The sequence below is a fragment of the Microtus pennsylvanicus genome, chromosome 1 (genome assembly GCF_037038515.1).
Source record: "Microtus pennsylvanicus isolate mMicPen1 chromosome 1, mMicPen1.hap1, whole genome shotgun sequence".
NCBI lineage: Eukaryota > Metazoa > Chordata > Mammalia > Rodentia > Cricetidae > Microtus > Microtus pennsylvanicus.
Genome location: NC_134579.1, coordinates 76350903 through 76366437, shown reverse-complemented (window position 1 = coordinate 76366437; position 15535 = coordinate 76350903). Strand labels below are relative to the sequence as shown.

At 56.0% G+C, this 15535-nt stretch overlaps 1 protein-coding gene across 10 annotated transcripts in view; it reads left to right on the top strand.

The window, feature by feature from the left end:
• Arvcf (ARVCF delta catenin family member) overlaps nucleotides 1-15379 on the top strand; it is a 53780-nt gene extending 38401 nt beyond the window's left edge. For 3 of the 10 annotated variants that reach the window (XM_075969543.1, XM_075969552.1, XM_075969590.1), the window contains 16 exons: nucleotides 4001-4159; nucleotides 4316-4842; nucleotides 5891-6390; nucleotides 7027-7210; nucleotides 7702-7819; nucleotides 8024-8195; nucleotides 9548-9619; nucleotides 10786-10913; nucleotides 11139-11289; nucleotides 12236-12434; nucleotides 12526-12637; nucleotides 12734-12821; nucleotides 13146-13199; nucleotides 13419-13504; nucleotides 14073-14192; nucleotides 14605-15379. In XM_075969543.1, the coding sequence (XP_075825658.1) occupies nucleotides 4001-4159; nucleotides 4316-4842; nucleotides 5891-6390; nucleotides 7027-7210; nucleotides 7702-7819; nucleotides 8024-8195; nucleotides 9548-9619; nucleotides 10786-10913; nucleotides 11139-11289; nucleotides 12236-12434; nucleotides 12526-12637; nucleotides 12734-12821; nucleotides 13146-13199; nucleotides 13419-13504; nucleotides 14073-14180 (2658 nt within the window). In that variant the 3' untranslated portion in view covers nucleotides 14181-14192; nucleotides 14605-15379. Of the gene's footprint in view, nucleotides 1-4000; nucleotides 4160-4315; nucleotides 4843-5890; nucleotides 6391-7026; nucleotides 7211-7701; nucleotides 7820-8023; nucleotides 8196-8732; nucleotides 8748-9547; nucleotides 9620-10785; nucleotides 10914-11138; nucleotides 11290-12235; nucleotides 12435-12525; nucleotides 12638-12733; nucleotides 12822-13145; nucleotides 13200-13418; nucleotides 13505-14072; nucleotides 14193-14604 lie in introns of all 10 variants that reach the window. The other 7 variants (XM_075969526.1, XM_075969581.1, XM_075969535.1 and 4 more) reach the window with 6 other exon arrangements.
• The last annotated feature ends 156 nt before the right edge of the window (nucleotides 15380-15535 follow it).

Genomic DNA, 15535 nt, shown 5'->3' with positions numbered 1-15535 from the left:
GAGCCCCGCGTGGGGGCGCAAGCCAGGAGACCCTGTGCTTGGATAAAGCGCCTCGGGAAAGGAGCACCCCTCCGGCCTTGGGACAGGTGGGGGGGGGAGGGTCGAGGGGGCGGGACGGGACACAGGGCCTTCCCAGCGGCCCCTCCCCGAACAGAGTGAGGCCCGCCCCAGCCCAAGGAAGCTTGCCTAGGCCTCTTGCTCCCTGGGGTCTCTCTTGCCTCCCCTTCATCCCCCTTCCGCGTACTTTGACTTACACTCTGGGGACCAGTGGGGCGGCTTCTGGAGGTTTAATGGAAATCCTCTCTGCCGCGGCATTGCACGTGAGGGGAGGGAAAGGGAGGGCAGTGGTTGGTACTGCCCACGTGTGGTAGCGGGAGAGGTCTGCCGGCAACTAGCCTATATGCCTTCCAATCCTGGCGAGGTGCAGGTGTGCAACCTGTATGTGGTCATAGAGAGTGGGGCTCATTAATAGGCAGGGAAACTGAGGCTGCATGGAGCAGACTCTTGATGGTAGACAGGAACTCTGTCACACACCTGATGTGGTCCATAGGTTCTGACCGCTAACTGCCCAGGCAGTCGTGGTTTTATGTTATGTTAGCGTGTCTGGGGTCCGGGCTTAAGGAAAGCTGGAATGGTGACGCTTGGCCCGCTCCCCAGCTTGTTCAGCCCACCACATGTCCCTTGGCCTTTTAGCCACTGTCTAGGGCCACACCCTGCCAGACTCACTGTTCGTGTGAACTGTGGAAGGGTTGTGCAGAGGCTGTGGGCATAAAGGAGGTGGTGTTTTTGTGGTGACCAACGGCCTGTCTGGTAGGAGATGCCAGCCTGACTTGTCCTACACTCTCCCTAGGAGGGCCATGCTGGAGTTCAGAACTCCATCCATCCACTGACCTGGCCCTGGAGGTGTAGGCTCCAGGCACGCATTTCACTCATTCTGTGGTTGATGTATGCCAGCAGGGACTGCACAGGGAGGGGGACGGGCATAAAGGCCCATGGTCTGTTCTGCATAATATAGACTGTAGATGCTCATCCATAAAGTGCACGAGCTGTTGTATTCTAGTACATCTTCGTTTTCTCTCCATGATCCTGGCATTGAGCATATAGGTGGGATGGGTTCCTATGCCCTTCCCTTCTCTGCATGAGGAAGCTGAACTCCCATAGGTTTGTGTTGAGCGCTGTGCTGTGGGGCTTCTCTAGGGAGCATGGTGGCTCCACGGGCAGGAAGAGCTCTAGCAAACCCCAGGCCTGTGCAGCAACCCATCTTCTGTCCAGGCCCAGTAACTCCAAAGTTTGGAGGATGGATATGGGGTCTGCAAAAGAAGGGATGAGGCTGGAGCCAGGGAGGGAGTGCAGTACATAGTTGGCACACCCTGTGTTGTGCAGGGCTGTGACAGTATTCAGAAAGGTGCCCATGTCTGGTACTGAGGGGAACAGCCCAGAGTCAGCTGAAAGGCTACAAGGAACGAATGCAGGCTGGTCAGTAGGTATGAAACAAAAGACACCCCACCAGCCTTCACTGCTCAATGTCCATTTGACTGCTTGTAGCACACCATTCCATGGATCCACCACAAAGAGATCCCAGAAGCTGAGTCCTGGGATGGCCTTGAGCATCTTACTACCAAAGGCCTGTTTCTCCATCTGTGCTGCCACTGAAAACCCAGTAGTCAGTTGGTGACTGGGTGTCAGTGGCTCTTTCCCTGTGTGTTGGAATCACATGTCAGGGCTAGCACCAATAAAGGTGCAGAGAGGTGGATGGAAGATAGGGTGCTTTTGAGAACAGGGAGCATGTGCATACATCAGTGTACTTGTGCCTGTGTTCTTGACTGGGAAACTCTTGCATGTGCTTATGCTCCTGTTTGAGGGATTAAGAGACATGTGTTTGTATGAGTCCAGATCCGTGCCTGTATGTGTGCCCAGGCATGTGTAGCTGGCCTGACTTCCTCAGGAACATGGCTGACTTAACACTCCTGCCTGCCTGGGTGAGGTCATTAACTGCTTTTAGCTTCCTGAGGTCATTTGCTAGCAGAGACTCAGGATCCCTCAGCCCATATGTTAGTGGGTGACTCTTGCGTGTTGCCACCCTTTGCTGGATCCCTGGTTCTCCAGACCACTGCAGTTGCTGCGTGTCATATCCCCAGCACAGCCCAGGGTCTGTGATTCCTTCCTTGCTTTACCACCTAGATAGGGAGTAGGGTAGGGTTCTTCTTTGAATGTTTAATATATGTAGATGCATGCAAATTTACAAAGGGGCCCTGTCCCCTGGCAGAATGTCCCAAACAACTTGTCCCCTCAGCCTTGCTCCTCCCCCCGCCTCATATCTAGGAATGTAGCTCCTAGGTTCCTCCCTCAAAAAAAGAAAGAATCAAACAAAAAAAAAAGAAAGAAAGAAAAGAAAAACAACCCCCCCTCCCGAAAAAAAAACCAAGAGGAAAGAAAGGAAGAAAGAAAGAAAGAACCCTCTTGACTAGCTCCCTAGGGTCCAGTAGTGAGAGCTAAGGCTTGAAACTCAGTCACCAAATAGAGATGGGACAGCCCAGGCCTCAGCACAGAGCCGTCCCTACTACCCAGTGTCCTTGGAGAAGTGCCCAGGTCACCCATCCTGGCATCTCTCCAGTTGTCCCCACATTGGGCCTCATCTATTTCTCTTTCCCAGGGAACAGGGTCTCCTCTTCCTGGCCAGGTCCCAGCAGACATTCCATCTCATCCCTAGGCTAGGAAAGTAACTGGTAAGGCACTGTCCCAAAGAGGTGAGACAAAGCTCAAAGGATTCTTGTTAAATGGGTTTCTGAGATTCCTCTGCTAGTACCTCTGAAGTGCAAACCTTCTCTCCTCTTAAATCTCCAAGGCCCTGCTCCTGAGGGAGGGAGAGCTGTGCTCTGTGTCTCCACTTTCCTGTGTTGCCAGAACCCGGGAGATGTCCTGTCATGCTAGTGATACACTTGCGCTCATACACTGTCCTCGTGATCTCTGCAGGAAGACCTGTTGTGGGGGCACAGCCTGGCCCCTGCTTAGCACAGGCTCCGGAGGTGGGGGAGATGCAGTCTGAACTACTAACCCTCCCTGGGCCTTGGGTAGGCGAGGCACAGCCTTCTCCTGACTTAGCTATGGCTATAAAGGAATGTGTCCCCTCTCACCCGCCCACAGTAGCTTGAGTTCTAACCCCTGTCCAGGCCAGATGCCAACCCCAAGATGTGGACAGGGTGAGGCCCAGGGCCCAGGGCAGACCGTGACTCTCAGATCCATTTGCCACTCTGCCCAGCAGGAACTGACTAGTCTTTTTTGGAGTTGGTTACCACACTGGCTAATCTGACTAATACAAGTGAGCCCCACTCCTTAACTATCTTCCCTAGAATTCCCACATTATTCCTCTGTGGGGTGGTAGCAAGGTGGCTGCAGGCAGGAATCCATACGTTTAGTGTCTGATACAATACCTGGTCTCCATGTCCCAAGAGCGTTTGGGCCAAAGGAGCAAAGGTCTTGTAGCACTGTGGGCGCCTGGTGTACTCTAGAAGGTGGGTATCTCGGAACTGTGAGCACTCTTGGCTGATCTTGGCACAGGGTTGTGTGAACTGTGCTGAAACTGTGACTCCAAGCCTTGGCCATCAGAGTTTATGGAGTAGGATGGGGAGGAAGACTGGCTTGAGGAGGACGGTGATGTCAGAACATCTTGCGGGACCTTCTTCGTTCCTCTTTAGAAGCCTTGCAGCTCAGAGAAGGCCACTTTGCACCTAGGAGAATTGAGCCACCCTGGCTTTGTCAGGGCACTGTCTGGGTCTCTAAAGCCACCAGTCCATACACCACTTTCTTGTCCATCGGGTCACCAAGAAAGTCATGCTTGTGACCACAAGGACAGTATGCCAGGTGTCTTTGGGTTCAGATGGACTCCCCTTGCACCTCCTCCCAAGGTTGAAGAACTAATAAACCCCGGTGCGTGATCAGCAGAAATCCAAGGCAGAGTCTGTGGGGCATGGAGCTTTGACTTCTGATACCCTTCTCCTAGGAGCAGAGCCCGGGTAGCCAGGCATCGCTGGCCACAATGCCAGAGGCACCTGAGGTGCTGGAGGAGACAGTGACAGTAGAGGAAGACCCTGGCACACCCACCTCCCACGTGTCCATTGTCACATCAGAAGATGGTACAACCCGGCGCACTGAGACTAAGGTATGGCTGGGCCCAGGCAAGAAGAGGGAAGCTTGGACAACCACAGCCATCCCTCTGTGGAACAGGCATGTGAGCTGGCCCCCTAAGGACCACTTGTTTAGATGGAGAACCCTGGCACTGTCCACCAAGCCCATATGCTACTTTCTTATCCATCAGGTCACCAAGACAGTCAAGACTGTCACCACAAGGACAGTACGCCAGGTACCGTTGGGCCCAGATGGACTCCCCTTGCTGGACGGTGGCCCCTCACTTGGCTCTTTTACTGATGGGCCCCTGGACCGTCATTTCCTTCTGCGTGGTGGTGGCCCAGCAGCCACACTCTCCCGAGCCTACCTCAGCAGTGGAGGTGGCTTTCCTGATGGCCCTGAGCCCCGTGATATCCCAAGCTATGGCAGCCTATCCCGAGGGCTTGGGGTACGGCCCCCGCGTACCGGTCTCTTGGGCCCAGGGCCTGGTGATGGTTGCTTTACACTGCCTGGCCGCCGTGAAGCCTTCCCCATGGGCTCTGAGCCTGGACCACCAAGTGGCCGCTCCCTGCCCGAGCACTTCCAAGCTGAGCCGTACGGCCTTGAGGATGATACGCGGAGCCTGGCTGCCGATGATGAAGGTGGCCCTGACCTAGAGCCTGACTATGGCACAGCAGCACGGAGGAGACCTGAGTATGGGCGGGGCCTTCGCACCAGGTGAGCACCTGTTGCTTGTGACTGCCTCTTCTGGGGATCCTGTCTTCCACTTTCCTGCTACAGAGTATCCCACAGGTCATCAGGTTACATTTCAGTTAGAACTGGCTTCATCTCTTCTCAGGAACAGGCCTGGGGTGATAAGTAGTAAGCTGGTGTTGCTGCCTGAAGCTGGCTCTAATAGCCAGCTGGCCATGAAGACTCAGGCTTCAGATGCTTATGATCTGACTCTGCTTAAGACCTCTGATGTTAAGCAGAGTGCACTCGGGAGGCAGAGGCAGGTGGATCTCTGAGTTCGAGACCAGCCTGGTCTACAGAGCTAGTTCCAGGACAGGCTCCAAAGCCACAGAGAAACCCTGTCTCGTAAAACCAAAAAAAAAAAAAAAAAAAAAAAAAAAGACCTCTGATGTTTCTATGCTGAAGTCTCCACCATGCACCCTAGCTGAGACCCAGAGGCTTGGTCCTTCTTGTCATGGCCCTTGATCCCGCTGTTTATGCCCTTCCCATTTATATCTGTAACATGGAAACATGACCACAACCTGAGTCTAGAGTTTGCTTTGTGACTCTGGGCAAATTACCTGACCTTCCTAGCCTCAGACTCTTCCTTGAGAAGTGAGCTTGAGAGTTCATAGGGCAACTGAGAGCCAAAGACATGCCTCATCAGATGGTCTGACTGGAGTGGCCATTCTCAGGGAGGATATTCTACCCTTTACATGCTGGTATAGTGAGCTGATGCTACAGAAAGGAGGTGAGGTTCCTGCCCTGTCACTGACAGATGCCACATCAAGCCACATTAAGCCATGGTTAAGTGACACTGTTAATGAGTGGACATTCCCGAGGGATGTAAGCCCATTAATGGCTGCATTTGTCTGCAACCCTGACCTTGCACTGACTGGGCTGGGGTAGAACTCTTGGTGTCCACACTGTGTTTGGGGCTGAGATACAAAATGCTGTCAGTTCCTCTTAGAGAATTCCCGGACCCCTGAACAGGGTAGGGGGTGGGGCTACTGACTACTGCGAAGGTGTTGACAGGACCTGCTCACCCACACAGGGCCTTTGAGGACACAGCAGACGATGCTGGTGAGCTGATAGACGAGCGGCCTCCATTCCCAGCAGCAACGGCCCCTCTGGCCCAGCCTGAGAGGGGCAGCCTGGGCAGCTTGGACCGAGTGGTGCGGCGCTCGCCTTCAGTGGATAGTGCCCGCAAGGAGCCACGCTGGCGGGACCCCGAGCTGCCAGAGGTGCTGGCCATGCTGCGGCACCCTGTGGACCCTGTGAAAGCCAATGCAGCAGCCTACCTGCAGCACCTCTGTTTTGAGAATGAGGGCGTCAAGCGGCGAGTGCGGCAGCTGCGTGGGCTGCCTCTGCTGGTGGCATTATTAGATCACCCTCGGGCTGAGGTGCGGCGCCGGGCCTGTGGGGCGCTGCGCAACCTCTCCTATGGTCGTGATGCTGACAACAAGGCTGCCATCCGGGACTGCGGGGGTGTGCCAGCCCTGGTGCGCCTGCTGCGGGCCGCCCGTGACAATGAGGTCCGTGAGCTGGTCACTGGTGAGTGGGCCTTGGCCATGGCTGACAAGAGCATGGCTTAGCCCGTAAGTGGGGAAACAGGAGTATAGCAGACCCAGGTGCTGGGATGGGTCCCCAACCCTCTGAGCCACGGGGTTGCTGGCACCAGACCCTACCTCCCCGCTTCCTTACCTGTGGAAGTACAAGAGTAGAGCTAGTGCCGTGAAGAGTTTGGGGGGTCACAGGGCCAAATCTCCACAACCCTTTGGTGTCAGGAGCATTTGCCAGTCCACCCGCTCATGTGGCAGAGACTGGATGGGATAAACTGACACTGGCTATGCCTCTCTTATGATTTGTCCCTTCCCTGTTGATGAAAGCTACCATTAGCTGCTGCCAGTACATCTTGCCCAGGCTCTGTGGGGCCCTTGAACCTCTTACAACTTTTACTGCTTCTAACTCTTACTTGAGCTGGGTGTCACTCAGTGGCAGTGCTTGCCTGATGTGCACAGGTCCTAGGTGCCATTCCTGGCACAGCCTAAAAAACAAAAACCCAATGGCAGCTCTGCTCACGTCATGTGCCTGCTGGAGGACAAGGAGGGAAAGCTCACAAGTGTCATCCCTGGGGAGGCCAAGGCAGGAGGGCCATGGTCAGCAGTATTGACTAGTGGCACATTACAGGCACACTCTGGAACCTGTCATCCTATGAGCCCCTGAAGATGGTCATCATTGACCACGGCTTACAGACGCTGACCCATGAGGTCATCGTGCCCCACTCAGGCTGGGAGCGAGAGCCTAATGAAGACTCGAAGCCCCGGGATGCCGAGTGGACGACAGTCTTCAAGAACACATCAGGCTGCCTGAGGTGTGGGCAGGGGTGGGGCATAGGCCAGATCTGCAGGGTGTCAGGAGCTGCCATGCTCACAGCCCAGCTTGTCCAGTCTTAGGAGCTTTGAACCACATCCTAAGTCCCTGGGCTTTCCAGTGGCATTGCCCTTGCACCCACAGACGGACTCCTAAGTCTCTGAAGTCCTGCTTGTCTGTCAGTTTGATACCACTGTGACCCTGCAGGGTCCTGGTATTGAGGCAGTGGGGCAGATTTGCCTGCATATCATGGATTCTGGCCTCTTGGGGCCCACTTCTATCCTATTCCAGGCCAACTGGGAGCTAGGGAATCAACTTTCTCCCCCACAGATACAAGGCCCCACTGCCCGGGGCAGTCAGGCCACCCTGTTCTCTCCCACTGTGATCCAGAGGACCCATTGTGTAGATGAAAGCCATTGAGGCCTAATGGGCTGGGGAGTTCCGTGGGGGCAAGAATAGGGGTCATTGGTGGTCCTGCTCCCTTCCACCCAGGAATGTGAGCTCGGATGGTGCAGAGGCCCGGCGGCGACTCCGGGAGTGCGAAGGGCTGGTGGACGCACTCCTGCATGCCCTGCAGTCCGCTGTGGGCAGGAAGGACACAGACAATAAGGTGGGTGGGACAGCGTTCCTTTCAAGTTCTCAGAGCCCAGTGCCACAGGACAGGACCCAGGGGCGTGGGAGCTCCCTAGAATGGCACAAATGGGAGCAGGTGGCAATTACCTAGAGCAGGGGACATGGTCCCTCGGGCAGTTCCCCCAGCTTAGGCTGACAGCGCCTTGTCCAGTGTCCCAAACCAGGCCACCTCTTCCCACAGTCAGTAGAGAACTGCGTGTGCATCATGCGGAACCTGTCCTACCACGTGCACAAGGAGGTTCCAGGAGCTGACAGGTACCAGGAGGCCGAGCCTGGCATCCAGGGCAGTGCTACAGCCTCTCAGCGTCGGAGGAAGGATGACGCCAGCTGCTTTGGTGGCAAAAAGGCCAAAGGTGGGTGGGTGAGCCTGGGATACGTCTCTTTCCCACTGGTCCCAGGGCTCAGGGCTTTCCATGTCCACGGCAGGTGTTCCTGGAGGCTAGAAGACATCCAGTCAGCCCCCATGGGCATGCAGCAAGTTGGGAAAGGTGCAGACCCAAGGCCCAACCTTAATCCTTTTCTGTGGGTCATGGTGTAGTATCCACCTTTGTCTTTCTACTCTTGGGAAGGATTCTGAGGGGCCACAAAGGACACTACCTGGCTGTTCACAGAGCAGCCTGTAATCATCCCTCTTTCCTCCACTTGGCCAGGCACCCTCAGCACCTGCAAGGTACAGGTGTCAGGTACCTGCATCCTCCAGCAGTGGCAATGGGACAGGCACACTTCCTTCACCTGCCCCTGCCCCTAGGTTTTCCCTGAGCCCCCAGAATTCCTGGACTCAGGTTGCACAGCCTGCTTGCTTGGCCTGGCATGGGTGGGAATGTGAGTCATGGGAGGGTTCTGCTGCTGAGGCTCATCTCCTCTTTCCTGTGCTTCCTCCGGCTGCCCAGAGGAGTGGTGCCAAGGTGAGTCCCTGCTTGTTCTGCTGTCCAGGTCTGGCAAGTGCAGTGGGCAACAGAGTGACATTCATGTTCCCCAAGCTCAGACAGTGATTTCCATGACAACTATAGGGCAGCTGGGATGCCTTCCAGCCTCCAGGCCCTGCCCCACCCCCCAGTCCCCTGGAAGGGCAGCCATCTCCATGACAACAGCATAGACATGACAGAGGCTGGAATGCTGGCTCTGGACTGGTGGGAGGCCCAGGGGCTGCTGCTTACAAAGTCAGAACAAACTACCAAGGCAGCACTGGGACCGAGCAAACAGTGGGCAGGGTCCAGGGAGTGGCCAGCACAGGGGACCATCTGCCCCTCTGATGAAGTGGGTGATAGCTGGCACAGAAACAGGGCAGGGGCATCAGGTCATCTGCAGTGGATTGCTGCCTGCTAGAGCTCCTTCAGCTGAAGGGGCTGAGAGTTCAAATTGGCTTCTATAGGGGCTCAGCCTAGATCCGGTTATCCTTCAGTACAGTGAAGGTTGGCTCGTGTCTGGCCTCCAACTGGGGGCAGTTTTCCTCTTGGATGGAACTTTTTGGCCCAGTCCTGCTGCACTGTATCTTAGTGTGCTGTGTCACCCTGATGAGAGGTGAGGTCTAGGTGCTCAGGACGTTGGGCTGTTGCTAGGCTCTACTGCCACCCATGTCCTGGGCCAGCCTGCTTCCTTACTCTGAGGACAGAGCATCTCTGCCAGGGTATTCTTAGTATCCAGTCCCCTATACACTTGTCCCTCATGGATGTACCCCTCAGTGCCTACCACCCTTCTCTTCCAGGGAAGAAGGATGGAGAGATGGACCGGAACTTTGACACACTGGACCTGCCCAAACGTACTGAGGCTGCCAAAGGTGAATGGGTAAAGAGACAGAGCTGGGGAGCCTGGGGTTTGTGCTGGCGAGGGGTCAAGGCTTTGTGCCATTGAGCAGGCCTAGAAGACTGGGCTGGAGGGCCAGGTAATGCAAACAACCTCACCCATCAGAATTCAGTTTTCTAAAGAATGGTTGGGGCTTGACACCGCCCGAGGGTTCAGTCAGTGTGCACAGGTGTTTCAGGTAAACTTTCACAGTCTTAGCAAGTGAGGTGGATTGGAGGGACACTGACGGTGACTCAGCCGTGTTACTTGTAGAGGGTATGACCCAGGGGCCAGGGTCTCAGGATGGGCTTCTGCAGTCCGGGGTGGATCACCCCTGCTGTGTTATGTCTGCTGCACTTCCGTGTGCACTGACATTGTGCTTTGCACTGGGAACTGACAGTGAGAAAAAAAGATTTCCTTGGTAGGGCCCAGGATATCAGAAGAACCCAGATACCCCAAACTGAGATATGGAAGAACTCAGGCCCAGTAGCCAGCCTGTGTAGATGCCCTGAGAGGAGAATGTGTCTGGAGAACTTGGGGAGCAGGAGACCCAGCAGGCTGGAGTGGAGGGAGAATGGGCACAAGGGGAAGGGGAGAGGTGAGATGTGGGGTGTGGGGTCCTGGGCTGGGGAGATGCTCTGGTCTCACACAGGCAGGCTCGGAGGCACCTTAGCTCGTATCCTTGAAGCCTTCTGCTGGGCACCTTGCTGCCAGACTCAGACTCAGTTGCTGGGGAGTCTGGAATGGTTGCCTGGGATACAGGGGTCCCAGCTATACAGTCTGTTACTTACTGGTGAAAGTGGCCCCTATTGTCAGAGAGGGTAGGTGAGCCTTGTGTTTAGGGGTGCTGCCCTGGTGACACCCAGGGAGGGTAAGCTCTGTTGCTAAAGAAGTAGCACCCATCTCCCTCTACCATACCTCCTGGATGTGCGGGCTACCAGCTGAGCCCAGTACCATTTCTTTGCAAGCAGGGTTAAGGAAGGAATGACCTCGTCTACCTGCTTGGCCTCCTGGCTGAGTGGGACACTAATTGATACTAAACATGACTTGACTGTTCAGTATCCGCCCCTGCAGCCCACCCTAGCTTCGGAACAATGAATAAGAAGGGGCTGCAGGAGCGGGGAGTTACACCTTGACGGGCTGCCATCGCCTTGTGCCTAGGCTTTGAGCTGCTATACCAGCCTGAGGTGGTACGTCTCTACCTCTCACTCCTTACGGAGAGCCGGAACTTCAACACCCTAGAAGCTGCAGCTGGTGCCCTGCAAAACCTAAGTGCTGGCAACTGGACGGTGAGGAGTCAGGCTGGCAGGGAGGGCAAGACCTGGACAGGGGAATTCCAGACACCCCACTGGTTCTGCCTTGAGCCCTTACCTCTATCTGGGCCAGCAGGAGAGGGCACAGCACATCCTCAGGGTCAGGTGGCTCTAAGCACTGTGCCCTGGCCAGCGTGCTTGGTGTGGTGTTGTGCAAGGTAACTTCCCTCTGAGTAGTCACCTCATGTGCCACCCTCACAGTGGGCCACATACATCCGTGCCACAGTACGCAAGGAACGTGGGCTGCCGGTGCTGGTGGAATTGCTACAGTCTGAGACCGACAAGGTGGTGCGTGCTGTCGCCATTGCACTGCGCAACCTTTCACTCGACCAGCGTAACAAAGACCTCATCGGTGAGGATGCTGACGGGTCTGACCCAGGGCCTGTGAAGGGGACGGGTGTCCTCATCGGTGAGGATGCTGACGGGTCTGACCCAGGGCTTGTGAAGGGGACGGGTGTCCTCATCGGTGAGGATGCTGACGGGTCTGACCCAGGGCCTGTGAAGGGGACGGGTGTCCTCATCGGTGAGGATGCTGACGGGTCTGACCCAGGGCTTGTGAAGGGGACGGGTGTCCTCATCGGTGAGGATGCTGACGGGTCTGACCCAGGGCCTGTGAAGGGGACGGGTGTCCTCATTGGTGAGGATGCTGACGGGTCTGACCCAGGGCCTGTGAAGGGGACGGGTGTCCTCATTGGTGAGGATGCTGACGGGTCTGACCCAGGGCTTGTGAAGGGGACGGGTGTCCTCATCGGTGAGGGTGCTGACGGGTCTGACCCAGGGCCTGTGAAGGGGACGGGTGTCCTCATCGGTGAGGATGCTGACGGGTCTGACCCAGGGCTTGTGAAGGGGACGGGTGTCCTCATCGGTGAGGATGCTGACGGGTCTGACCCAGGGCTTGTGAAGGGGACGGGTGTCCTCATTGGTGAGGATGCTGACGGGTCTGACCCAGGGCTTGTGAAGGGGACGGGTGTCCTCATCGGTGAGGATGCTGACGGGTCTGACCCAGGGCTTGTGAAGGGGACGGGTGTCCTCATTGGTGAAGGTGCTGACGGGTCTGACCCAGGGCTTGTGAAGGGAGACAGGTGTTGGGGACAGGTTGTTGGAGGATGGGCCCATGAGGCTGGGCTGGTCTTATGTTGGACTGTGGGAGCTTAGGTCTTCCTCTCTCAGTCCTTGAGGCTCAACCTTTTAAAAGCTCTAGAGGTTGTGGCAGTCCTGGTAATATCCTGTGTCTGAACATTGCTCCTTCCCCCAGGGGTAGGGCAGAGATGTGTCCTAACGTCTGACCCCGCCTTTAGGGAGCTATGCCATGACAGAGCTGGTGCGGAATGTTCGCAATGCACAGGCACCTACTCACCCTGGTGCCCACCTGGAGGAGGATACGGTGGTAGCTGTGCTCAACACCATCCACGAGATTGTGTCCGATAGCCTGGACAATGCTCGCTCCCTCCTGCAGGCCCGTGGTGTGCCTGCACTGGTGGCACTTGTGGCCTCCAGGTGGGTGAGAGCAGAGCCTGCTGAGGGCGGGGTGGAGGGAGACTGTAAGAGGTAGACCACTGACCCCAACCCTGGCTGCTGCTTGCTGCAGCCAGTCAGTGCGGGAGGCCAAGGCTGCGTCACACGTGCTACAGACTGTGTGGAGCTACAAGGAGCTGCGAGGAGCCCTACAGAGGGATGGCTGGAACAAGACACGCTTCCAGGTGCAGCTGCCCCGCCTTCTCTCTCCCTTTGCCAGGTCTGCCCCAAGCAGGAGTGGCATGGGCCTTTCCTCTTATTTGTGTTTTGTGCCTCCTTAGTCTGCTAGCACTGCCAAAGGACACAAAGGAACACCAAGTCCTGGGGGCTTTGATGACAGCACACTGCCGCTGGTGGACAAGAACCCTGGTGAGCACAAGCTGGGGAGGGGGACACGGGACTAGTCCCTGAAGCTTGGGAGTAGCGCCCATCTGCGAATGCACAAGGTTGGTGGGGTTGGGGAGACAGGGCTGTCCTGTTAAGACGGCTCAGTGCTTGAGGCTTTTCATGCAGTCAGCCTCCTGGGAACTCTTCTGTGGCTGCCCAGGAAGCCAGGGTGGTGGCAGCAGGCAGAGACTGGAAAGGAGTGCTAAGCGTTAGAGTCACTGAGGACTGTCCTGTGGCAAGCTTGTCTGCACTGCCCTCCCTATGCCTGCCCACTGCTCACAGATAGACACTGCTCATGCCTTGCAGATGGGGAGAAGTCAGCCCCCCGAGATGTGATCCTCATGGATACACTTGGTCCAGGTAAGTGCAGGTGTGCAAGGAAGAGGGCTGGGAAGCTAAAATGGTAAAATGTCATTTTCTATGTGAAGAGGTGGTGTGCAGGCCTCAGGGCTGGTTGGATCTGGCACTGAGATCCAAAGTTCCCTTTCCCAGGACTTTCTGATATGGACTGAAAGATCACCTGTCTCTGTGGTGCCTTCCCCAGGGCTCCCTCATTCCCTGCTCTGTTCCACTCTACAGATGGGTATGCCACAGTTGACCGGAGGGAACGGAGGACACTGGGCAGTGATTCCACAGGGGAGACCTCAGAGAAGGAACTGTTTAAAGTGAGTGACAGTGAGCAAGTACCCAGGGAGGCTTTATGTTTGGGGCTTGGCAAGAGAACAGCCATGTAGTGCTAAGTTTGATCAGGGCTCTGGAACGTGGCTGGGGTGGCACTCACTTGCAAGACCCAGAAAGTAGCCCACACATCAGTGGACCGTGGTACTGAGGGTTCAGTGCAGACACCTGCGCAAAGGAATGGACAGGGCAGCTCTACCTGGTCACTGGCTGCATAGAACCAGAGTCTGAGCAAGTGGACCTGTACCTTTCTCTTATGTGTGTGTGGGCAGGGTATCCACTGTGGTCCCCTGAAAAAAAGAAAGCATCTGCCACCTACTTTGTGCCAGTATCCTGGCTTCATGTACCAGCCTCTGGTATATCCATGTGCCACCCATACGGAGTGTGAGCCACGCTAGTTCCAGAGCGTCACTCCCCTGTACTGCCTGGCAGGCCCAGCTTGTATCGTACCCCTTCCTTGTCCACATCGACCAGCCTAGCCTGCCCTTAGTTGCACTTAACCAGCTTTTTTTTCCTGCTTCTAACTCCTGTCTGCCTACTTGCCGTGCACTGCAGCCCGACCCTGGCAGGAAGGCCCCTCCGCCTGGGCCCAGCAGGCCCTCGGTCAGGCTGGTGGACGCCGTGGGGGATGCTAAGCCTCAGCCTGTTGACTCCTGGGTCTAGCTTGCATGCCTGGTATGTTCCTTCATTTGGTTGGTTTTCCCATCCGTGGACTGGGGCTTCTTGTCTGTTTCTGCTTGCTGTTTGTCTGAGCTCCTTGTGTGAGCCCTGGCAGGACCCAGGAAGACTCTCCCAGAGCTCACAGGCCTGTTCCTGCCCCCCAGAGATCAGGGTCTTGAGGAGACATGCCCTCTATTTCCTCAAATACCCCTATCACAGGACCCTTTGAAGACCAGTTAAACAGGACTGGCCCTATTGTCAAAGCTCTTGGCATGGCCCACCCTTCAATCCATAGCCACAGCTTCTGTGTGGCCTCTGTAGGCAGCTGCCCTGTGTGGAGGCTCCCAAGTCACCCTGCTACGTTTTGCTGGCTCTATTGCCTCTCTGGGCTCCCAGCTACAGCATCTGTCTTTGTCTTCTTTTGCAGGGCCCTGGCCCAGCTGTTTGTTCTTAGGGATCACATCGCAATAGTTGGAAGGGCCATCTTGAACAGAGCCAATCCTGGAGCCGGGAGTCCCACCCCTATGTGGCGGGTTGGCCAAGCCTCCTGTCCCAAGCCAGGGCCTGACTTTATGAATATCCCTTCTGTCTTACCCTCCCCTCTCCTCCACTCTCCTGATCTAACTCTCCAGGCCTGAATTAGCTGTTTACTGACATGGTGCTGTGTAGTGGGAGAGAGGGGCAGGGGGCCCCATGCACAGTGCCACAGAAGAGCAAATAGAGCCTGGAGTGGAGGTCCTGGAGCAGGCAATGGGGATGATTCGGGGGAGGGGGATTTGGAAAAGAACGGGGGCTAAGGGTGGCTGGAGTACTGCCTTGCATGCAGGCTGACCAGAGTGAGGGCTGCTCCAGCAGAGTCCAGGCAGGGATCTTTAGGAGGCAGACAACTCGGGGGACAAGCTGTGCTTGCCCCCAGCCCTTGTCCTTGGATTCCTAGGACATCTTCCCTCTGCTGTGTACTCCTCCTGAGTTGCCTGTGGCTGGGGCCACTCTGGCTGTTGTATCTGCATCTGCCTAGAACCTCAAGTAACCTCGGGGCCTGAGTGCCAGCAGCAGCGGGGGACTGCTCTTCAGTGCCTGCTGTTTGGGACTTAATGAAGAAAACTGACACAAAGCATTCAAAATGAAACCAAAATAAGACTGTATCAGCAAACATTGAAACTTTTGTAAGAAAATTTAAAGATTAAAAAGCAGCAAAGGAACTGCCTGTCTTCTGACTCAGCTCACCAAAGCCAGCAGGCACCTCTGACTACAGAGGAGGGCACATCCCACTGGGTTAACCGAGCCACTGCTGCCACCTAGCGATGACATAGTTTCCTGAAGTCCCCTTGCAGTGGGGGTGGGGTGGGGGAAGGCCT